At 43.0% G+C, this 24,285-nt stretch overlaps 1 protein-coding gene across 1 annotated transcript; it reads left to right on the top strand.

Annotated features, from left to right (window-relative positions):
- The first annotated feature begins 5,771 nt into the window (after positions 1 to 5,771).
- On the top strand, positions 5,772 to 12,572 carry CPHXL (cytoplasmic polyadenylated homeobox like). The gene is made up of 3 exons (XM_025371477.1): positions 5,772 to 5,841; positions 8,303 to 8,496; positions 11,563 to 12,572. The coding sequence occupies exons 1-3, from the start codon at positions 5,817 to 5,819 to the stop codon at positions 12,493 to 12,495; spliced, it is 1,152 nt and encodes a 383-aa protein (XP_025227262.1). The 5' UTR covers positions 5,772 to 5,816; the 3' UTR covers positions 12,496 to 12,572.
- The last annotated feature ends 11,713 nt before the right edge of the window (positions 12,573 to 24,285 follow it).

Here is a 24,285-nt window from a genome sequence, read left to right as displayed (position 1 = left end):
TATTGGAACCCTGTGTTGCCTTGGTTTTGTATTCTTTGAATTCGACCTTCAAAGAGACGGTCTCTAGTCACTGTTTTTTATTTCTTTAACTACTGGATTTTTTTCATAGAAATTTCTCTAGAATGGGAACTTCTTGCTCAAAGTTACAGCCAGGTATTTTCTGAGTAATTTTCTTAATCCTAGTCTTTTAACTGTCAAGCCATTATAATCCTGGTTTTGTTTGCAGGGTGACTTTTGTAATTGTTATCTTATTTGCTACGTTACATCGCAATTGCGTTCAGGTTTCTGATTAAAAAGTATATATTGTCACATAAATATTGTATTTATTAGAAGACAAAACTGCCCTGACAGCCAATAAATAGTAGTCACTTTAATGGTACTTTCAAGATAAAATGGGAAATGTTCAACTACATCTTCTTAGGTCGCCTTAATGGTATTTAAAAAACAAATTTAGAAAAATCATCCAACTATGAATTGTCTTTTTTTTCTTTTTTTTTTTTTTTTGTGTGTGTGACAGAGTCTTGCTCTGTCACCGAGGCTGGAGTGCAATGGTATTATCTCAGCTCACTGCAACCTCCGCCTCCCAGGTTTAAGCAATTCTCCTGCCTCAGCCACCCAAGTAGCTGGGATTACAGGCACCTGCCACTATGCCAGGTTAATTTTTTGTGTTTTTAGTAGAGATAGGGTTTCATCATGTTGGCCAGGCTGGTCTTGAACTCCTGACCTCAGGTGATCCACCCACCTCAGCCTCCCAGAGTGCTGGGATTACAGGGGTGAGCCACCATGCCTGGCCTAAACAATTTTATGATAAACAGAAAAATAAATTTTTGGTAAGTCAGTAAAGTTTATAAATGGGGACTTTGACTTTTGACAAATTTATTTAGAACAAATAGATTTAAGACAATATACTGATTCAGCAATTATGATAGAAGTGGTTTTCTAGTGCAGACGACTAGGCTGATACAATACATTTCTCTGTATGATTCAGTTATTTTATTTATTTATTTATTTATTTATTTATTTATTTAATTTTGAGATGAAGTCTCGCTCTTGTCCCCCAGGCTGGAGTGCAATGGCGTGATCTTGGCTCATTGCAACCTCCACCTCCCGGGTTCAAGCCATTCTCCTGCCTCAGCCTCCCAAGTAGCAGGGATTACAGGTGCCTGCCACCACGCCCAGCTAATTTTTGTATTTTTAGTAGAGAGGGAGATTCATCATGTTGGCCAGGATGGTCTCGAACTCCTGACCTCAGGTGATCCACCCGCCTCGGCCTTCCAAAGTGCTGGGATTACAGGCATGAGCCACCACACCCAGCCATGATTCAGTTATTATGAGGACCACTGCATTTTCTCTTATTATCACAATCATCTTCTACAAAATCAAAACCAAATTCACATAGATCTACTTCAATCTGAGAAAGCTCATTGAAAAATTAAATGCAATTAAAAATAATATCAAGCTAGCATTATGCAATTTGGTTTATCTGCTTTTGCTGACTTTAAGTCATCTTAAGATGTTAGGTTCTGTGACCACTTTTTAAATTAAAAAAAAAAGTTGTATTGTTATAATAAATACCGTATAGCAGAATTTTAAGTGATATTGATCTGCATATCATTTTCCTCCCCTGGATAGTGTTAGCCACACAAAAAATAATAATATATGTGTATGATTTTGTAAGTATATCAACGCAGGATGACCTGGCTCTTGGACCAGTTCTGCTGCATACTTAGCACTGGGATCTGGGAGTAAACCATGAGCCTCTCTGTGGGTTTGTTTATTTGCCTGACAAAGAAAGAAAGTAATCACTGACTTTATACTTCCTATAATGACAAAAAATTGTCGGGGGACACAGTGGCTCACGCCTGTAATCCCAACACTTTGGGAGGCCAAGGCCGGCAGATCACCTGAGGTCAGGAGTTCAAGACCAGCCTGGCCAACATGGCAAAATCCTGTCTCTACTAAAAATACAAAAATTAGCAGGGCATGTTGGTGCATGCCTGTAATCCCAGCTACTCAGGAGGCTGAGACAGGAGAATCGCTTGAACCTAGGAGGCGGAGGTTGCAGTGAGCCGAGATCACACCACTACACTCCAGCCTGGGCAAAAGAGCGAGACTCTGTCTCAAAAATAAAATAAAACAAAATAAAATACAATTGTGCCCTTTAAACAACAATCAAAATTCCATATTTAAAAAGGATGGCCAGGTGTGGTGGTGCACACCTGTGTCCCAGCTACTCGTGAGGCTGAAGCAGGGGGATCACTATGTTTGTGCTTGTGAATAGCCACTGTACTCCAGCCCGGGCAATATGGCAAGACCCCCATCTCAAAAAAAGAAAAAAAGAAAAAGACAAAAGAAAAAACTAAAACGAATAAAGGAGCAGGGAGTAGAATGGTGATTGCCAGGGGCTGGGGTGTGGGAGGAATGGGGAGATGTTAGTCAGAAGGTATACAGTTTCAGTTAGATTAATAAATTCTGGAGACCTATTGTACTGCATGGTTAATGATAATATATTGTATACTTAAAAATTGCTCCTCTAATCCCAGCACTTTGGGAGACTGAGGCAGGCGGATCACGAGGTCAGGAGATAGAGACCATCCCGGCCAACATGGTGAAGCTCCATCTCTACTAAAAATACAAACATTAGCTGGGTGTGGTGGCACACAACTGTTGTCCCAGCTACTCGGGAGGCTGAAGCAGGAGAATCACTTGAACCCAGGAGGCAGAGGTTGCAGTGAGCCAAGATCAAGCCACTGCACTCCAACCTGGTGACAGAGTGAGACTCCATCTCAAAACAACAACAACAAAAAAAAAATTGCTAAGAGACCAGATCTTAAATGTTATCACCACACGAAAAAATGACAGTATGTGAGGTGACAATATGTTAATTGGCTCAATTGAAATCATTTCATGATATACACATATATCAAAACATCATGTATGCCATATACATATATAATTTTATTTGTCAGTTATGTCTTAATCTTGGAGTAAAAATGATAAAGGCATGGCTGGCCGCGGTGGCTCACATCTGTAATCCTGGCACTTGGGGAGGATGAAGCAGGTAGATTATTTGAGGCCAGGAGTTCAAGACCAGCCTGGCCAACATAGAGAAACCTTGTCTCTACTACAAATACAAAAAAAAACTAGCTGGGTATGGTGGTACATGCCTGTAGTCCCATCTACTCAGGAGGCTGATCTATGCTTGCCTTTTTTGACAATAAAATAATATGTGTCATTGTCAAGAAATAGAATGGTATGTGGTGTCCCCAAGTTCTACACTTCACTTATAAAGCAATGCATTTCTAAACCATGACTGTACTTTGAATATTCCCTGTTGTGCAAAAAGTAACAGAAATGATGATTTGTCTTCTTCAGGCTCTCATGATTTGGGGAAGAACAAAAGAAATTTCCTAGAGAAGGTTAAAAACTAGTAGATAAATTTGATTATCATTTCAATTATTCCTATAGCATATATAAAAGAATATAAATTGAAATATACTATTAATATTTGATTAATTGTGATCATGGGCTGTCACTTATTTAAATGCAGGGATATACAGACAATATTAGCTTAATAGGTAACTTCATTGTCTGGGTGGCTTAGCCCTTGAAAGTATTTTCTCCTAATTATATCTGTCGCTTTAGATATTTAACAATTGAACTGCTAAGTAAAGATTATGAGTCTTTACCACACTTTTTTTTTTTTTTTTTTGAGACAGAGTCTCGCTCTGTTACCCAGGCTGGAGGGCAATGGTGCGGTTTTGGCTCACTGCAACCTCTGCCTCCCATGTTCAAGTGATTCTCCTGCCTCAGTCTCCTGAGTAGCTAAGATTACAGGCGCCTGCTACCATGCCTGGCTAATTTTAGTATTTTTAGTAGAGACAGGGTTTCACCAGGTTGGCCAGGCTGGTCTCAAACACCTGACTTCAGGTGATCCACCCGCCTTGGCCTCCCAAACTGCTGGGATTACAAGCGTGAGCCACCGCTCCTAGCCATTACCACACTTTATTCGTTGTGGAGTGAGCTCCTTGACCAAAGTCAATGCTATAAGGATTAATAAGACATTCCTAAGTCCGCAATAGTAATTCTGATGAAGTGTTACATTCAGGAAAGGTAAATCTGTCTCCAGAGTATCTGTTCCAATAAGAACGATGCAGTGACCCTTCCACAAAGAAAATGGTCCAGTGTAATGCATCTGTCCCTATGTTAGCACTCTAAGGACTCAGTGTTGGTTGCTGCTGCAGGTTAAGTTTGGCACTCAGCTGGGGTTGTTCAATGGCAGTGTTTGCCACATCGTGCCATGGACTACCAGTGCTCTCTTTACCACTGGAACTGGAGTCCTTATATAAAAAGAAGACGTATATATAACTTAAAGTATACCTATTTTTAGTTATATATTTATAAGCATATATATCTCTGTAAGGTTCTGTTCTTATAGAACCACCTCCAATACCAAGGTCTGTATCATTCAGGGTTCAATCAGAGAAAGAGTAGTGTTCCGAAGTCAAATCCCATAGTGAACTAGTGAGCTATATAAAACATATGTGTGTGTGTTTATATTATAAATATATAAATACATATACAATACACATACATACTCATACATATATAGAGAGACATATATGTGCCTTAGTCCATTTAGGCTGCTATAACAAAATACCATAGACGGGCTACTTTATAAACAACAGAAATTTCTCACAGTTCTGGAGATGGGGAAGTACAATCAGGTTTGGTGTCTGGTGAGGGCCCATTTCCTCCTAGACAGCCATCTTCTCACTCTAATCTCACATAGCAGAAGAATCACAGAGGTCTCCTCCCTCCCTCCCCCTCTCTGCTCTCTTTGATAAAGGCACTAATCCCTTTGAAGAGGACTTCACCCCGTGACTCAACCACTTCCTAAAGGCCCCATCTCCTAATACCATTACCTTGTGGGGGAGGATATTGACCTACGAATTTTGAGGCTACATAAACATTCAGATCATAGCAGTATAGAACTTACTTCTATAATTGTAGGGGCTGGATAGACAGGAATAAAGTCTGTGGCAAGCCCTTTGGAAAAGCAGTCAGAAACGCCTGAGGCACCAGCTGAGCACGGGTGGGAATTTTTTAAATTTTCATATAAATAAGGGTATCACCGTGTTGCCCAGGCTGGTCTTGAACTCCAAGGCTTAAGTGATTCTCCTGCCTCAGCCTCCCAAAGTGCGGGGATTACAGGCATTAGACACCACGCCCAGCCAGATGTGTTTTCCGGCTTCCCTCCAGAAAAACCTCAGTTTTGCTCTTAAGCCCTTTCGCTGATTGAATTGAGCCCACTCAGTTTATCCAAAATATTCTCACTTACTGAAAGCCAGCTGATTATATAAGCTAATCACATCTACAAAATACCTTCACAGCCACGCCTAGATTCACGGTTTATTGAAAAAATAGGGAGTGTAGCACAGCCAGGTTGACTGCTCTACATCGCAATGATGAAAAGACATGAGTTTCAGAAGAGCCGAGGAAAACAAAAAATACGAAGTAAGGTAAGGACATTCTTATAATGTAGAAACTAATGTAACCAAATCAAAATAATTAAACGAGTCATATTTAGAAAGGTATTATTAAAGAGGCAAAATCGCCTAGTAGAATCTGTACTTCTACTCAATCTAATTACTTCAAGTTTCTTTCTACAGGTGTTAAATATTTAATGAGGGGATTAAATTGAAAGGTATTTAAGAAAAGGGTGGGTCACCTTGACCCTACATAAAGCCTGTGTCTTGGGAGCTGCTCCGTCAGTTACTCTCTGATCTCTGTGGAGTCCAGATCTTCTACCCAAGATGAGTTCGGACGGCACTTCAGGTGGTAAGTTCCCATCAGCTTTTTCTCCGTTCTTTGGTAATGCTACGTGCCTTGCTTTTTTTCTTTTTTTTTTTTCTTTTTTTTTTTTGAGACAGAGTCTCGCTCTGTCGCCCAGGCTGGAGTGCAGTGGGCGGATCTCAGCTCACTGCAAGCACCGCTTCCCGGGTTCACGCCATTCTCCTGCCTCAGCCTCCCGAGTAGCTGGGACTACAGGCGCCCGCCACCTCGCCCGGCTAGTTTTTTGGTATTTTTTTTAGTAGAGACGGGGTTTCGCCGTGTTAGCCAGGATGGTCTCGATCTCCTGACCTCGTGATCTGCCCGTCTCGGCCTCCCAAAGTGCTGCGATTACAGGCTTGAGCCACCGCGCCCAGCCTCCTTGCTTTTTTTCAAGTCCAAGTTTAAAGCACAAACACGGTTAGAGGTACAGATTGTTGGAGCAGCAGCTGTTTTTCGCTGATAAATTGTTAGAACAGCCATGGGTACTTTGAAGTTGGACTCTTGAATTTCAAATGTAAAATGGCAGCCGTGAGTCCCCTACAAGTGACATCTACCTAAAATTTTAAAGTCGACACTTTAAGTGGAGAAAAGAATATATCAACTACTTAATGAATCCTACAGAATTTTATTAAGATGTATTACTTTCCATTACAAAGTACCAGTTCTTGTGTATCTTTCTTAACCTTCTCAATTGTCTCATGAGTTTTACCTCTTTCATTAATTTTCGTCCTCCCTTCTGCTTCCTCTTTTGGTAATTTTGTACATTTTAAGTAAATTCTCTCTTTGGAAACTTAGGTCATTGATTATAATTTTCTAATATGTACATTTAAGTGTTTATCCAATTTAGTATGACTTTGGCTGTATGCCTACAGTAAAAATGCAGAGTAACAATTAATAAAACAAGGAAGCCAAAGCAGGGGGATCAATTCAGGAGTTTGAAACCAGCCTAGGCAGTATAGCAAAGTACTATCGCCACAAAAAAAAAAAAAAAAAAAAAAAAAAAAAAGAGGCCAGGCAGGCGCGGTGGCTCACTCCTGTAATCCCAGCACTTTGTGAGGCCGAGGCGGATGGATCATGAGGTCAGGATATTGAGACAATCCTGGCGAACACGGTGAAACCCCAACTCCACTAAAAATACAAAAAATGAGTCGGGCATGGTGGCGGGTGCCTGTGGTCCCAGCTACTCGGGAGGCTGAGGCAGGAGAATGGCGTGAACCGGGGAGGCGGAGCTTGCAGTAAGCCAAGATGGCACCGCTGCACTCCAGCCTGGGCGACAGAGCGAGTCTCCATCTCAAAAATTTTTTAAAAATTAGGAACGCACGGTGGTGGTGCATACGTGTAGTCCCAGCTACTCCAAAGGCTGAGGTGCAAGAATCGCTTGAACCCAGTAGGCGGAGGTTGCAGTGAGCTGAGACCACGCCACTGCACTCCAGCCTAGGTGACAGAGGGAGACTCTGTCTCAAAAATAAATAAATAGCTGGGCGATGTGGCGGGCGCCTGTAGTCCCAGATACTCGGGAGGCTGACGCAGGAGAATGGCGTGAACCGAGGAGGCGGAGCTTGCAGTAAGCCAAGATGGCGCCGCTGCACTCCAGCCTGGGCGACAGAGCGAGTCTCCATCTCAAAACCTTTTTAAAAATTAGGAAGGCACGGTGGTGGTGCATACGTGTAGTCCCAGCTACTCCAAAGGCTGAGGTGCAAGAATCGCCTGAACGCAGTAGGCGGAGGTTGCAGTGAGCTGACACCACGCCACTGCACTCCAGCCTAGGTGACAGCGGGAGACTCTGTCTCAAAAATAAATAAAAAAAGAAGGATTTAATTGAAATATAGTGTGCATGCTAAAAATAGCGAATATTTATACATGTTTAATTTAATGAATGTTCACAAACTAACTACACTCATGGAACTCACAGAGCACTCAGATAAACAGAACGTAGCGGCACCCAAAGGTCTCCGTTCGCTTCCTTTCAGGCTCAGACTGCGTTCCCTCAGTAGCCCATATCCTGCCTTTCAATCAGTCTAGATGAGTTTTTCCTCTTATACATTACAGTGATGAAATAATAAAATATTCTTCTGCAATTAGTTCTAATTTTAAAGATAAATTCTCTAATCCAGATAGTAAATATGTTAGGCTGTGTGGACCCTAGACACATTTGAGCCTCAACTAACTCTGCTACTGTGGCTTGAAAACAGCCATAGACAATACATAAGCAAATGAAAGTGACTGGTGTTTCGATAAAACTCTGTTTACAAAATGAGGCAACTGGCTGGATCTGGCCCATAGGCCTAGAGTTAGCCAATTCATGCTTTCATTTGTAATTTTATTGTGAGTAGCTATGAGGTCACGCCTGGATTTCACCTTGGGAAGGGGAGGGAATCAATGGTGCTAACACTGTTTGGAACTCTTCTTTGGTCTGGTAATTACCAACATTCTCCAATGTTCTTCTCTCTGTTGATACTTTTGTCAGGTTTCCCAGCCAAAGAGAATCATCATAATGAAGAAAGACAAACAAACAAACCAAGAAAAACAAAACGCCGACATAAATTTTCTGAAGAATTATTGCAGGAACTTAAGGAAATATTTGGCGAGACCTGTTACCCCGATTACACAACTAGGAAAACACTGGCCAACAAATTTGGATGTCCAGTGAATGTAATAGATGTAAGTTCAAGATTGATTTTTTTTTTTTTTTTTTTTTTTTTTGAAACAGGGTCTCACTCCTGTCACCCAGGCGGATTTACAGTGGCACAATCACGGCTCACTGCAGCCTCCACTTTCCGGGCTCAGATGATTCCCCCACCTCAGTCCACTGAGTAGCTGGGACTACAGGAGCACACCACCCCGCTGGGCTTCGTATTTTTTTGTAAAAAAATGGGGTCTTACACCCCGCTGGGCTTTGTATTTTTTGTAAAAACTGGGGTCTTACCGTGTTGCCCAGGCTGGTCATGAACTCCTGGGGTCAAGAGATTCACCCGCCTCAGCATCCCAAAGTCTTGGGATTACAAGCATAAGTCACCACATCCAGCTGTTTCCTATAAAATTAAAGGGCAATGAGTACAGATGGAGGTAGAATGCAGGGGATTGGATAGGAAGGTACAGAATTCAAAGAAATGGGAGAGAGCAATCAAAATATATATGTATATACAGTTAATCCTCCATATCCACTGGGTCCGCATGCAGATTTGGAAAGTTAAAAAATGAAAATAGGATGGGTGCTGTGGCTCTCACTGTCAGCCCTGATCACATCACTGCATTCCAGCCTGTGTGACAAAGTGAGACTCTGTTTCAAAAACAAGGGGAGGTCGGGGTTGGTGGGGGAGCACAAATAACAATACAAAAATTTTAAAATGATACAAATTTTAAAACAATACAGAATAAGAAATATTTATGTAGCATTTGTGTTATATTAGATATCAGGTATTGTATGTCATCTAGAGATTGTTTAAAGCATATGAGAGAACATGCATAGTATATATGCAAATGCCACACCATTTCATATGTATGAGGGCCTGAGACATCCTCAGACATTGGTATCCATAACCAATTTCAGAGAAAATTGTATACATGCACACAACAATAATGAAAATATAAAAAATTAAGCAGTATATAGCATTTCATTGCATAAGAAATAGTATTATGTACTTGTGAAAATACAGTGGGTATGTATTGTGAAAACCAGACTACAGTGAGGCAAATTTGGAAGCAGTGGATGAGTTGATGCTGCTGTAGTTAGTGGTGGTGACGGTGGTTTGGGCCAGCTTGCTAGCTGTGCAGATGGATGGGACTAATGAGACTGTAGATGTTTGAGATGAAGCTGACAAAGTTTACCATGTGTGGGATATGCTGTGAAAGATAAGGTGGACTCAAAGGTTACTTGGACATTTGACTTAAGTCTATGGAAGATGAGAGTTGCCTTTTACTAAGGACGGGACCTAGGGAGGAGCAGGTGTGTCAGAGAAATCAAAATTTACATTTTGGACACATGAAGTTTCATATGTAAGATAAACATCCAAGTGGAAACACTAAGTGAACAGTCGAATATGCAGTTCTGAAGGGTTGGGAGAGCACTTAGCTAAGATTTAAATCTGAGAGTTGTCTGCTAGTGAGCTGACTGATGGGTGGTAGCCCCTAGTAGCTTCAGAATGAGGGTTGAAAAGATCCAGGCAGGATTAGAAAATTGGGACTTTCAACCCCATCCTCCAACTTCTGGAGAGGAGGTGGAGCTGAAGGTTAAATTGATCACCAATAGCCAATGGCTTAATCAATCATGACTATACAATAAAGCCTCCAGGAAAAAAAAAAAAAAAAAAAGGACTGAGTTTGAAGAGGGTCCAGATAGTTGAACATGTGGAAGTTCCTGGAGGTGGCTTATCCAGGGAAGGCAGGAAAGCTCTGCATCCCTTGCCCTATATCTCACCCTATGCATCCCCTCATCTATATCCTTTTTTCTAATCAACTGGTAAACCTGAGTGTTTCACTTAGTTCTGTAAGCCACACTGGCAAGTTAATCAAACCCAGAGAGGAGGTCAACAGTAGCCCTGACCCGAAGCCAGTCAGTCAAAAGTTTCAGAAGCCCAGACTTGCAACTGGCATCTGAAGGAGGGGCAGTCTTGCAGGACTGAGCCCTCGACCTGTGGGATCTGACAGTGTTTCCAGGTATGTAGTGTCAGAATTGAATTGAAGGACACCCAGCTTGTGTGCACTGCAGAACTGTTGGCCTGGTGTGTGGAAAAACACATTTGCTCACATAAGCCTTTCCCTGTTGATTGTTGTGGTATGAGAGCAGAGGAAAAATGGTTTCTTTTTTTTTCCCTCAGAGTCATACAACAAATATATGCTCAGGAAGTTATTCAAACAATTGTACTCTTTAGTTGTAACCTGTGAACCAATGCATGTAAGAATTATGTGCATATAAGAAACAGAAAAGTAGGCCAGGTGCAGTGGCTCATGCCAGCACCTTGTATTTTTTGTAAAACACAAGTAATCCCAGCACTTTGGGAGGCTGAGGCGGGCAGATCACCCGAGGTCAGGAGTTCAGCGCCAGCCTGGCCAACATGGCGAAACCCCATCTCTACTAAAAATACAAAAAAATTAGCCAGGCATGGTGATGCACCTGTAATCCCAGCTACTCGGAGTCTGAGGTAGGAGAATTACTTGAACCCAGGAGGCGGAGGTTGCAGTGAGCCAAGATTGTACCATTGCACTCCAGCCTGGGCAACAAGAGCAAAACTCTGTCTCCAAAAAAAAAAAAAAGTCAAGAAAAGGAACAGAAATGTGGATGTCAGAAAACACACCACTAATTCTCCTTACCGGGAGAGTATGAGTAAAGTAGCAGGGTTGTGTGAACAATGCACGTCTAGGTGGGACAGCTGGGAGCCTCTTCTGTAGCACAGAGTTTCTTAGTGAACAAGCAGAACATTGCATATGGGTCACAAACAGGTTGGGGAGAGATTCTGGAAAGCCACGGTTTACATGTAAACCATGGTGTCACTGTCTCCAGTGAAGGAGGTTATGGTTCTAGAAATGCACAGTGCGTGACCTGTGTTACCACATGTGCCTCCTAGGATAGATTGCCTTTATTATTTATATGCTTTAATGTCAGCAGGCAAGTCAGGGACTCTGTTTGGAAGAGGCTTAAATAGAAAAATCCTCCTACATTAAGGAATGTATACAAGAATATATTCAGATAAGTAGAGTCAATAAAATAATACTATCTTTTCTCTCTAGAATTGGTTCCAAAATAGAAGAGCCAGACTTCCACCTGCAGAAAGACACAGATTATTTGCTCTTCAGAAAAAGCATTATTTTCCAGTCCGAGCCCATCCATTTTTAAGCTGCCAGGAGGCCCAGGCTGCAGTTCCCAACTATGCCACAGAGCAGAGCTTCTCTGGAGCCCAGGGGGTTTTGATGAGTACAGCTGGTTGCTCCCCTCTGGAGAAACAGAGGATTCCCAGTCAACAGATGGGCTACAATTGCTTCTCTTTGGAGAACCAAGAGATTCTCAGTCAACAGGTGGGTCCCCAGTGCTCTTATCTGGAGAAACCGGGGATTCCCAGTCAGCAGGTGGCCTCCCAGAGCTACCATCTGGTCACAGGCACTGAAAAGCAACCACGCTGTGCTTTGGAGTATGGTGGTGACACAGGAAGTGGGCATTTTACTAACTATCGTTTTCTCAGCTACAACTCTGCAGTATGCCTTCATCCTCCTCCATCTTCTGTGCCATATTTTCATGGAGAAAGGACTGAAACCAGGGAAAGCCAGCATGCAAGTCCCTTCCTTTTGGATTATGCTCAAGGTGCATATGGGGTGAAGAAAGACCATTGTCATTGCTCATTCTCTTTCTCACTGCTGCAAGAACAGCAGCAGAATGATTGGCAGTATCACCCGCAGCAGCACCAACAGCCTCAGAATTACTTAGAGGGGATGATGGTCCAGGAACGGCTGCCGATGGACTCGGGTCCTTGGGATCTAGGGAAGCAGTGGCCCTCGGCTCAGTCACAGCTGCAGAGTCAACTGCCTCAGAATAATGGAAAGCCGTTGTGCTCGCAACTGCAGCAGGTGCCTCCCCAAATAGCTGCCGACTCACCCCTGCTGCCTCTAGGGCAAGATATGCAGGAAGGGGCTTCAGAGCAACCCAGGGCCCAAGGGCAGCAACTTTAAGGTGAGGAGTAGGCAAGGGTCTGCAGCAGGGAACCAAGGATGCAGCTCTGCAAAGTAGTGCTAAGTGTCAGAGAACCCCAGTCACCCACACAGTAGTGCAAGGCAGAGCCCTTACCAGAAGCCTCCACATTAATAAAAGAAAAAAAAAAAAAAAAAAAAAAGGCCAGGTGAGGTTGTTTGAGCCCAGGAGTTCAAGAAAAGCCTGGGCAACATGGTGACTCCCTGTCTCTATAAAAAAACTTTTTTAAAAAATTAGCTGGGCATGATGGTGTGCTCCTGTGGTCCCAGCTACTCAAGAGGCTGAGGCAGGAGGATCACTTGAGCCCAGCAGTTCGAGGCCAGCCAGGGCAATATTGGAAGATCCCATCTCTACAAACAAAACAAAACAAAAATATAAAACTAAACCAAAAAATTTAGCTAGGCATAGTGGCTTGTGCCTATGGTCCAAGCTACTTCAGAGGCAGAAGTGAAAAGATCACTTGAGCCTGGGAGGTGGAGGCTGCAGTGAGCTGTGATCATTCCACTACACTCCAGCCTGGGTGACAGAGTGAGACCCTGTCTATGAAAAATAAAAAAAGAAGAAAACTAAAACTGTCTACAGTGTCCACATGTGTTATAGCTCGTGACCATGTAGTTTATGGTGGCCTTGACAAGTCTGACTCCATATAATATGGATTGAAAAACTAGCAAGCACAAAGATTGCAGGAGCATTGCTCAAACCACATCATGCAAAGTCTAACGACATTTTGCCTTCAGAAGAAGGAGGCTCTTGCCCAGCCCCTGCTTCAGGAATTGTTCCCCTCAGAGGCAATATAGCCAACAAGAACAGAGTAACCACAAAGTCCCACAGCAGTGACAATTGGATGGGGGGTTCTAAAGGCTACTCTTACAAAACTCTCTCCTCCATGGACCAGAGCAGTATCTCCAGGATGTGAAGCATGGCGTACCAGGACCCAGCTGTATCTTCTCAACAGCCAGCCCCACCGAAGAAGCTCTGCCTGTGAAGGGAGCTGCGGCAACATCAGCCTGGCCTTTGTACATCTCAAAAGCAGCCCAATATAAAGGCAGGAGCTTTTAAGTGTAAGGCATTTAAAGACACAGTACATAAAGCCAGGCACAATGGCTCACACCTGTAATCCTAGCACTTTGGGAAGCCAGGGCAGGAAGATCTCTCTGAGCCCAGGGATTCAAGACCAGCCTGGGAACCATGGCAAGACCTTGTCTCTAGAAAAAGGAAGAAAACAAAACAGTACAAGAGGACTCTGAAAAGCCTCAGGAAGTTGCTGTGCTGAAGCAACCCCCACCAGCCCTCTTAGCTGACAGCTGCTGCCCAGGAATCCAGAGTTTGTGACCAAATCATCTAGGGATGTGATGCCAAGGCCAACAAAGATCTGAAGTACCCAGGTGAGTCTCTGAATGTGAGGTGCTAACCTGATTTTTTAGAAAAGATCAAGTGTCAGGCCGGGCGCGGTGGCTCAAGCCTGTAATCCCAGCACTTTGGGAGGCCGAGACGGGTGGATCACAAGGTCAGGAGATTGAGACCATCCTGGCTAACATGGTGAAACCCCGTCTCTACTAAAAATACAAAAAACTAGCCGGGCGAGGTGGCGGGCGCCTGTAGTCCCAGCTACTCGGGAGGCTGAGGCAGGAGAATGGCGTAAACCTGGGAGGTGGAGCTTGCAGTGAGCTGAGATCCGGCCACAGCACTCCAGCCTGGGCGACAGAGCAAGACTCTGTCTCAAAAAAAAAAAAAAAAAAAAAAAAGAAAAGATCAAGTGTCTTTGAACTTCCAGATCTTTTTAATAGTTTTGGTCTTTGACATGTAGAATTATTTCTCAAAGATTCCAGAGTTTTGTCAAAGCATATATTATAATATGAATTCGGCAACTTGCGTTAAAAGCTGAAATTTCCCACCAATTCTCTATTAGATGCATCCTACATAGAAATTCTTCCAAGTGTTCCAAAGAATACACAGCCATAGAAACACAGTATATCAAGTTGACTGATGAAGAATCAAAATAAAGTATAAAGTAATAAGCTAGCACAGTTAATAAGAATGAGCTAGATCTATAGATACATGTGAGATTTATGAGGCACAACGTTTCATTGTTTTTTCCAGAGCAGGAGTGGATGTTTATTTAAAAGGACTTTAGAACAGGAAAGAAAGGAAAGTAAGTTTGGAAGAAACCTAAGTTGGGACGTGAAGGTCAAGTGTGGTCTTTAACCTTGATCTTAGGACTTTATAGGGTGACCCCTTTTCCATGATTCTTCTTTTAGGGCAGTCTGCCCACATGTGCAGTGCTTGAAAAATAAGCACACAAAGTGTGTTTAGGGAGTTGTGTGTGTACCCATCTGAGGCTTTTCCTCGCCTTTCTGGTGGAGTACCCCCAGGACATATTCCACCATTTTGTCTCTTGATGCACATGCCCCAGAATTTGCTGCTCCCTGGCATCTGCATTCAATTAACACTTTAGTGTAACAGGTATGGACCATCAGAAAATGGCCTCTCCCTGGCCCCAGTGGCCAGTTTATTGCCTTTACAGAGGCAATGTGAAACTTGCTGAACCATCACCCGACTTTCCTGGGGGTGGGGGAGAGCCCTCTCCTGCCTGTCTCATGCCTGTCTAACTACCTGTAAAATTTTCCCCCTCAAGAGCCCAAGACCTCAAATCTTTGAAAGAAATTAGATAAAGGTCAGTCTTATTTAACTGCTTCCCGCTGACAAAGGGGCTGTGGTGGTTCTGCATGTCTTGGCCTCTTGCTAGCTGTCAGGGTAGGAGGATGACTCCGTGGGTTGGCAAAAGTAGTATCTAGCAAGGTCCAAGGGAGACAGGGGCAGGAGTTTGCCTTCCTGTCCCACTAATGGGCAGTCTAGGGGTCCCCTGTAGAGGGGTGCCTCTTGAATATTGAGAGGACAGTATCCCACACTGAGGATCATCTGGAGCTTGATGGCCTGAAGGTGACAGGAGACAGATCATGTTACTAGATTTAGAAGACATAGGCCCCATCCTGGCTAACACGGTGAAACCCCGTCTCTACTAAAAAATACGAAAAACTTAGCCGGGCGAGGTGGCGGGCGCCTGTAGTCCCAGCTACTCGGGAGGCTGAGGCAGGAGAATGGCGTGAACCCGGGAGGCGGAGCTTGCAGTGAGCTGAGATCCGGCCACTGCACTCCAGCCTGGGCGACAGAGCGAGACTCTGTCTCAAAAAAAAAAAAAAAAAAAAAAAAAAGAAGACATAGGCCAAAGCAAAATAAGGGAATGAGGACAGCTCCAAAAAATTGAGGCTGCCAAGATGCCCAGTTAACTGGTAGCCATGGTCATGCCTGCTAAGACTTGGGCTGCCAACTTATTTCCGTGTGCCCAGAACTAGAATATTGGTCCAGATTTTTAAGTTACCCATCTGTTTTGTTTCTTCTGAGCTGCAGTGAGAGATCACCGGTTGGTTCACAGAAATAAGCAAGGTTAGGCTACAATGCAGACAAAAGCTTAGAACTGATGATGTTAGAAAGTAAGAGTAGGTGTACCATAAATTGTGACACACAGTTTTGCTCTTTACAGTCCTCCTTTTTATTAAAATCATGATAGGAATGATTTGTTTGTAAAACAAACTTTAGTCTTATCATATTTGGCCTGATTGCATAAAATGCAGCAAGGATAATTATTTTTACATAGGCTTTTAAAATTGGCTTTGATGGAACTCTGTTCCATAAGAAATCTCAGATAAGACATTTTAAAAGCCAAGCACAGCCATGGGTTTGTACCCTCAAATACCTATGAGAAGGGTAGATTTCTCTCCTCTTGAGGTCTCTAGATAACTTGGAGCACCTGGGCCTGTTAGACAGTGACATTCTTTACTCACCACAGGTTAGGTCCCCATACAGGGACTCTGTAGACAAGGTATGAGGCCAGTCTCCCCAAGGAACTTTTATTGGCCCTATAAGTCAAGCTTGATTTCCTTAAAGCAAAGCCTGCCATTCCAGTCAAAGTCCTGGTAAAACAGCCAATTTCTCTAATGGTGTCCTGTTGTAAAAGAAAACATTCTAATTGCATTTATGCAAATAACTATATTGCCACACATTAAGAATACTCACACATAGTTTCCAAATTCTGGAGAAATCAGGTACAGAGAAACAAATGTGCTCCAAATTTTGTTCACAGGAGTATACTCAATTGTGAAAAGCTGTAAATAGCTCAAAAGAAATGTTTTCTTGGCTCTGAAAAACAAAGGATTTTGCAAAGTCAAAAAGATTACTTCACTCTTCTATTAGTTCAGTGCGTTCAGTTAACTCTCATTCCACTTGATATTCATGAACATTTCAGCTGTTAATATATGTATCTGCTTGGCTATCTGCTTTTAATTAAGCTGACTTTTAACTATAGCGCTCTTTAAAAAATCATTTTACATCTCTTATTACCCTACTTTATCCAGGCCAAACGAACAATATTTCTGGCCTTTGAACATTACCAAAAGTAACCTCACAGGTGAAACAAATCTTAACTAAGGTTATGACTTAACCATGAGCATATGAGGTGCTTTTAAAGAGGTGGTAAGCAGTTTTTAAAACATTTAAAGCCTCCACAGGTAGCTCAGAGAAAGGAAAATTCAAGAAGGGAAGTCAGAAGTCATTCATGGAGGGGCAGAGAAAAAATTGCCTGGACTATCATATATCTGTGCAGAACATGATGTGTTGAAAGGAACAAGAGCACATTATAAATTGGTTGGAGAAGCACATGGTTGGTGCAGAGCATCTCTGCACAGCAGGAAAAGGAGACAATTACCAAGTGCATTACAGACCTAAAGCTGCTGGCAAAGAAGGCTCAAGCACAGCCAGTTATGTAAATGTATCTATCCCAATTGAGATAGCTAGAAACAGTTGACTGACTAAATGGAAACTAGTCTATGTGACAAAAATATTTCTGTATTGGTGTCTACTGAAGTTATAGTTTACCTCTCCTAAAAATGAAAAGTTTATTTCATACAGTGAGAGAATGAAATCTATCAGTCAGTCAGATGTTTCTCATCCTTCTTACTCTGCATCTGAGTTGTTCCATAATCACTTCTGAATAAGCAGTTTGCCTTAGATTAAAACTTGCTGCCTAACTAAAAATTACCAGGTTATAGTTTAAATTTGTAATTCTACCATCTTTCAATAAAGTGACAATTGAATGAGAAAAAAAAGTTATCCCCCCTCAAGAGATTGCTCAGTTAGATTTTTTGCTAAGACTTTTCTGAATAAGTGTGGGATATTTCTAAACCTCTGAGGTAGGGCTTTCTAGGTTGAAGCTATTGGTTAATGATTTAGGTAGCTTTCCTGGGAGAAATGAGGCTATTAGAGAGAAAGATGAATTTAGAGAACAGGTAAATATTCAGTGAGCACTGATCTTGGAGATTATATTTTTGCCCCAAAGAGGTGTGAGGTATTTAGACATTACCAAGGACCAGTGGGAGAATGGTAATTGGTCCCTTAAGTAATAAAAAGGGGTATGGATCTTTTATTTGAGGGGAAGGGATGCCATTTGCCCTACCCAACAGGCTTAAAGCCCTGTCCTTCCTGTTCTGCTCTCAGTTATGAAAGACTGAAGAGGCTAATCTGAGGACCTCTTGCACAGGGGCACTGGGTTCCAAGGCTGACTTGTAATTTTCTCCTAGTTCATTATTAAGCCAAATAGTTTAAGTTTTGGAGAAATTAAATTTTCCCCACTTTTAGGGGATGCATCCAAGGGGCATGTCCTGTGATATGAAGACATGACCACCCATCTGGGAAGAGAGAACAGAGGAGGAAAAAAGGAAAAAATAAAAAAGAAGGCATCCCCCCTTTCTTCTATTATCCTGAAGAGGGCATTTCCCATCAACCTGGGCTCTGGACTTAACCAGTCTTTACAGTCTACCCTTAGTAACTGTATCGTCACAATTACCCACTTGAGAACAGAGGGAATACAGAAGTGAACAGTGAGCCCCTTCTATCTCTGGGCTTCTGGAATTAACTAGTCCTTACCAGAGACACAATGTTTAATTTTAAAGTGAGTTGCCTAATTAATAGTATAGTACAAGAATTATCAAAATGAAACAAGGTAAAGCTAGGTCTTGTAAATCTGGAATACACATCAATATATGCATACACACATAGTAAAAAATATTTCTAAAAATATAGATACTGTATTGATAGTCTTTAAATTACTGAAAGTTTAATTTGGACAAGATAAAAAAGAATAGCTTTTCTCCTCTGTTATGAAACTGAGAAATAAAAATAAAATTCTAAGGGCCCAACTTACTGAACAGACCACATCTTGACCAAGGGGACCCAAGAGAAAACTGAGTTCTCGGCTGGGCACAGTGGCTCCTGCCTGTAATCCCAACGCTTTGGGAGGCCAAGGCAGGTGGATCACCTGAGGTCAGGAGTTCAAGACCAGCCTACACAACATGGCGAAACCCCATCTCTACTAAAAATTAGCCAGACATGGTGGCAGGCACCTGTAATCCCAGCTACTCAGGAGGTTTAGGCAGGAGAATCACTTGAACCTGAGAGGCAGAGGTTGCAGTGAGCTGGGATTGAGCCATTGCACTCCAGCCTGGGTGACAGGAGCGAAATTCCGTCTCAAAAAAAATAAAACTGAGTTCTCAGCCATGACAGGATGGGAGGTCAGACACAGCTCGTTATACCTGTTCCTTCACTGACTATCATTAAGCTTTCTTCTGTAAGAGCTCAAAAAAATCAGCCCTTTCAAAAGATTCCACCACTTATATCAACCAACTGCTTGACTGCTCTCCCTTCTTTTAGCAGTTTCAGCATAACAACAGGTGAGCTTTTCTTCTGATGAGAGACCACCAACCATGGAATGATCCTGGCCAGTCTATGACAAATGCTCGGTGAGGGTTTCTGTGTCCTCTACTTCACCTTTGGATGTCAAAGAGCACAACACTCCACCCTGGGATCATCTTTGAACATGGGTCACAGAGAGGCATGAAGCTGAATTGCATATATATATATATGTTTCTCCTTTCATAAATATGCATTATTTTCTCTATAGCTCATTGAATATGTATATCTGGCCACCCCATCCAGCTTAAATTCCTGTCTTATTCTTTGGACCCTTGAAGTGTCTATTTCTAGTTTCTGGCTGGGGAGCTATGCTTCCCAGCTTGTCAGAACGGCCACCCTGCAGGCTACAATCCTTTATAAAAAATAAAGCTCTCCTTTCCATATTTATGAATCTTATCATTCTTCCGTTGACAAAACATAGCATTATAAACAGAAATGTGAATAAAAGTATACTAGCGTCTGTGGATTCACTGGATTTTGTATGCACACAATCACACCGTCTGCCAATAAAAGTATTCTTTCTTATTTCCAGTCCTTCTACTTTCATTTTTCTTCCTTACTATTGGGTGAGAAATGCAGTAAAATGCTAAATCGGGGTAGAAACAACATCATTGCCACATCGCCAAGCTTCACATCAGGTCTATTTCCAAACATATATTACCAAATATGGGCTTAAGGGGTTCCCTTTTATTTCTGTTGTTCTTAGCTTCTTGCCTCAAAAATCTGAAATCTCTCCGAATTTTTAAGTTTTTAAATGTCTTTCTTCATCTGTTGTGATGATGGTATTTTTCTTCCATAATCTGTTCTTGTGGTGACTGTTGTAAAGCACTGCGATTTTAGAAAAATCCAACTAGCTTATGACATAACCTTTTTATGTATTTCTAGATTGGAGGTGCCAGTAGTTTAAGATTTTGGTGTCTATGTTCATGAGTGATATTGGCTTCATTTATTCTTTATTAAATGCTTGAAATTTAAAGTGATTCTGCCTGGCTCTGACATTATTTTCATGGAAACATTGTTGACTACTGACTCTATACAATTACAAGACAAGCATTTCTCTTTTTTTTTTTTTTTGAGGCGGAGTCTTCACTCTGTCCCCCAGGCTGGAGTGCAGTGGCACCATCTCGGCTCACTGCAAGCTCCGCCTCCCGGGTTCGCGCCATTCTCCTGCCTCAGCCTCCCGAGTAGCTGGGACTACAGGCGCCCGCCACCGCGCCCGGCTAATTTTTTTTGTATTTTAGTAGAGACGGGGTTTCACCTTGTTAGCCAGGATGGTCTCGATCTCCTGACCTCGTGATCCGCCCGCCTCGGCCTCCCAAAGTGCAGGGATTACAGGCGTGAGCCACCGCGCCCGGCCAAGCATTTCTCTTTAGATCAGTTTTGGGGATGTTGAATTTTTCTTTTTTTCTTTTTTCTTTTTTTTTTTTTTTTTTTTTTTTTTTTTGACGGAGTCTTGCTCTGTCACCCAGGCTGGAGTGCAGTGGCTCAATCTCTGCTCACTGCAAGCTCCACCTCCTGGGTTCACGCCATTCTCCTGTCTCAGCCTCCCAAGTAGCTGGGACTACAGGCGCCCCCCACCACACCCAGCTAATTTTTTTGTATTTTTAGTAGAGATGGGGTTTCTCCATGTTAGCCAGGATGGTCTCGATCTCCCGACTTCATGATCCACCCACCTTGGCCTCCCAAAGTTGTGGGATTACAGGTGTGAGCCACCGCACCCAGCCGGGAAGTTGAATTTTTCTAAGAATATATCCATTTCATCGAAATCTTCAAATTTATTATAAAATCACCCCAACATCCTCTTAACTTTTTCATTCCTAGGGCATATGTAGCAGTGTACTGTTTGTAACGTTTCATATTTGGACTTTCTATGTCTGTTCTTGATTTGTCTGCCAGACGTTTGTCCTCTCAAACAACCAGTGTCTGTGGCAAAGACCTCAATGCTCTTTGTGAGCATGACTTTCTGGGGCAGTGGGGGCTGCTGAGGGCCAGGGGGCCTGTCTGGTTAGGGTCCTGGGCCTCTCCTAGACAGCTCAGGTGTCCCGGCTCCCGCCAGTGGGTACCCACATCCCCTAGTCACTGAGGGCCTCTGTGAAAAGACATCTGCACGTTTCAGGAAGGCCCTGTCACTGCACAAAGGATTCCTGAGGCCCTGGGACTCAGGCTAAGCAAGGACTTAGTTAAGAGCGGGTCGTGTTGCAGGCTTGCATGCAGCAAGATCCCATTTTCCTCCACAAAGACAACCGCTCACAGGAAGGCCCAGGGCCCCCAACAAGCCACTTTCACTTGTGTCCTCCTCAGACTTCCAGTGCCTAAAAACCCAGGGTGGGGAAGCCTCAAGGATGCGGTCCCGGATCTGGCAAGGCATGTTCCAGTCCTGGTCACGTGTGCACTGAAGCCTTAGGAGACAGAAATGGGGACTCAGGAGTCAAAATCAAGATTTAACCCTTGGAGGGCTGTCATGGCCTGAATTCTGCCCAACCCCCGCATTCATATGATTCATATGCTGAAGTCCAAGCCCCTAGTACCTTCAAATGTGAGGGCCTTCAAAGAGGTAATTAAGGTAAAATTGTAATAGCCAGTTGGGTTTATCTTGTCTGCTGCTCAGAAAGCCAGATGCCCTGAGAACAACAGGTATTACAGCAAAGAAAGAGATTAATCAGGACGGGCGCAGTGGCTCACGCCTGTAATCTCTGCACTTTGGAAGGCCAAGGCAGGTGGATCACGAGGTCAGGAGATGGAAACCATCCTGGCTAACATGGTGAAACCCTGTCTCTACTAAAAATACAAAAAATTAGCCGGGCGAGGTGGCGGGCGCCTGTAGTCCCAGCTACTCCGGAGGCTGAGGCAGGAGAATGGCGTGAACCCAGGAGGCGGAGCGTGCAGTGAGCCGAGATCACGCCACTGCACTCCAGCCTGGGTGACAGGGTGAGACTATGCCTCAAAAAAAAAAAAAAAAGAAAGAAAGAAAGAAAGAGGTTAATCATCACAGGGCCAGCCAGGTGAGAACAAGGAGAAACTTCTCAAACCCATCTCTCTGATAATTTGGAGGCTAGGGCTTTTTTAGGATATTTTGGCAAGCAGGGTGCTGAGAAACAATTTATGAAATCACAGGGGTATGTAAAACTGTCTTCATACAGCTGAGTTAGTTTCTGGGAGGGAGGCCTCACGGACCAGGAGGGGCTTTTGATCTACTAAAGTGCCAAATCTGAAAAATAGCTCACACACTCATTCTTTGAGTTTTGCATTCACGATGTTATTTATAGGGGTAGCTGGGGAAGTTATAAATTTTGTAACCCCTGGCTACATGACTCTGGAGTACTCAACAACCTATAGAAAAACACCCTGATCGAAGGCAGGTTATTGGTTAACTATGCCTATTTTTTAGAAAAGTTTAAGTCCCTGCCATAATTTTAACCTTGTCTTATGAATGTTGCTTTAACCTCCGAATTGGTGGGGGCAAGGAGTGGAAGGGCGCAGTTTTTCTTGCCTCATGTTTAATTATAAACTAAATATTTCTCATAGTTATCTATGAGAACTCTGTGTTAGAATATGATAAAAAAAGGGGGGGGGGCACTGTCAGGTTAGAAGTAAGATGAAGTCTACCATATTAGATTATTCTTATTATAATTCTGCAAAAGGCTGGGCACAGTGGCTCAGGCCTTTAATCCCTATACCTTGGCCTGGCCAAAAGCACTTTTAAACACTCAAACGATACAGCAAAAAATCATTAATAAAAATGTTGACCAGGCTGGGCATGGTGGCTCATGCCTGTAATCCCAACACTTTGTGAGGCCAAAGAGGATGTATCATCTGAGGCCAGCAGTTCGAGACCAGCCTGGCCATCATGGTGAAACCCCGTCTCTATTAAAAATACAAAGATTAGCCGGGTGTGATGGCACAAGTCTGTAATCCCAGCTACTCAGGAGGCTGAGGCTGGAAAGTCGCTTGAACCTGGGAGATGGGGATTGCAGTGGGCAGAGACTGAGCCACTGCACCCCAGCCTGAGTCACAGGGCCAGATTTCATCTTGAAAAAAAAGAAAAGAAAAAGAAAATGTTGACCAGACATGGCGGCTAATGCCTATAATCTCAGCACTTTCAGAGGCCAAGGCAGGGGGATCACTTGAGCCCAGGAGTTTGAGGCTCCAGCGAGAGAGCCAGGCCTTGTCTCTAAAAAAGAAAAATAATGCTATATTAGAAACTATTCATTTAATGCAAAAGAAAGCAGTAAATGTCAGGCCTCTGAGCCCAAGCTAAGCCATCATATCCCCTGTGTCCTGCACGTATACATCCAGATGGCCTGAAAGAACTGAAGATCCACAAAAGTGAAAATAGCCTTAACAGATGACATTCCACCATTGTGATTTGTTTCTGCCCCACCCTAACTGATCAATGTACTTTGTCATCTCCCCGACCTTTAAGAAGGTTCTTTGTAATCTCCCCCACCCTTAAGAAGGTTCTTTGTAATTCTCCCCACCCTTGAGAATGTACTTTGTGAGATCCACCCCCTGCCCGCAAAACACTGCTCCTAACTCCACAGCCTATCCCAAAACCTATAAGAACTAATGATAATCCCACCACCCTTTGCTGACTCTCTTTTCGGACTCAGCCTGCCTGCACCCAGGTGAAATAAACAGCCATGTTGCTCACACAAAGCCTGTTTGGTGGTCTCTTCACACGGACGTGCATGACAGTAAATATGATTTTGGGCACACCAACATCTGTATCATTCAGGGTTCAATCAGAGAAACAATCAGTAGTGTTCTGAGGTCAAATCTAATAGTGAACTAGTGAACTATATATATGTGTGTGTGCCTGTGTGTATTTATATTATATAGGTACATATACATCTATACACGTACACACTTGTACATATATATAAAGACATATATATGCCTTAGTCCATTCAGGCTGCTATAACAAAATACCATAGATTGGTTAGCTTATCAACAACAGAAATTTATTT

Source organism: Theropithecus gelada, chromosome 20 (genome assembly GCF_003255815.1).
Source record: "Theropithecus gelada isolate Dixy chromosome 20, Tgel_1.0, whole genome shotgun sequence".
Lineage (NCBI taxonomy): Eukaryota > Metazoa > Chordata > Mammalia > Primates > Cercopithecidae > Theropithecus > Theropithecus gelada.
This window is presented reverse-complemented; position numbering and strand designations above follow the sequence as displayed.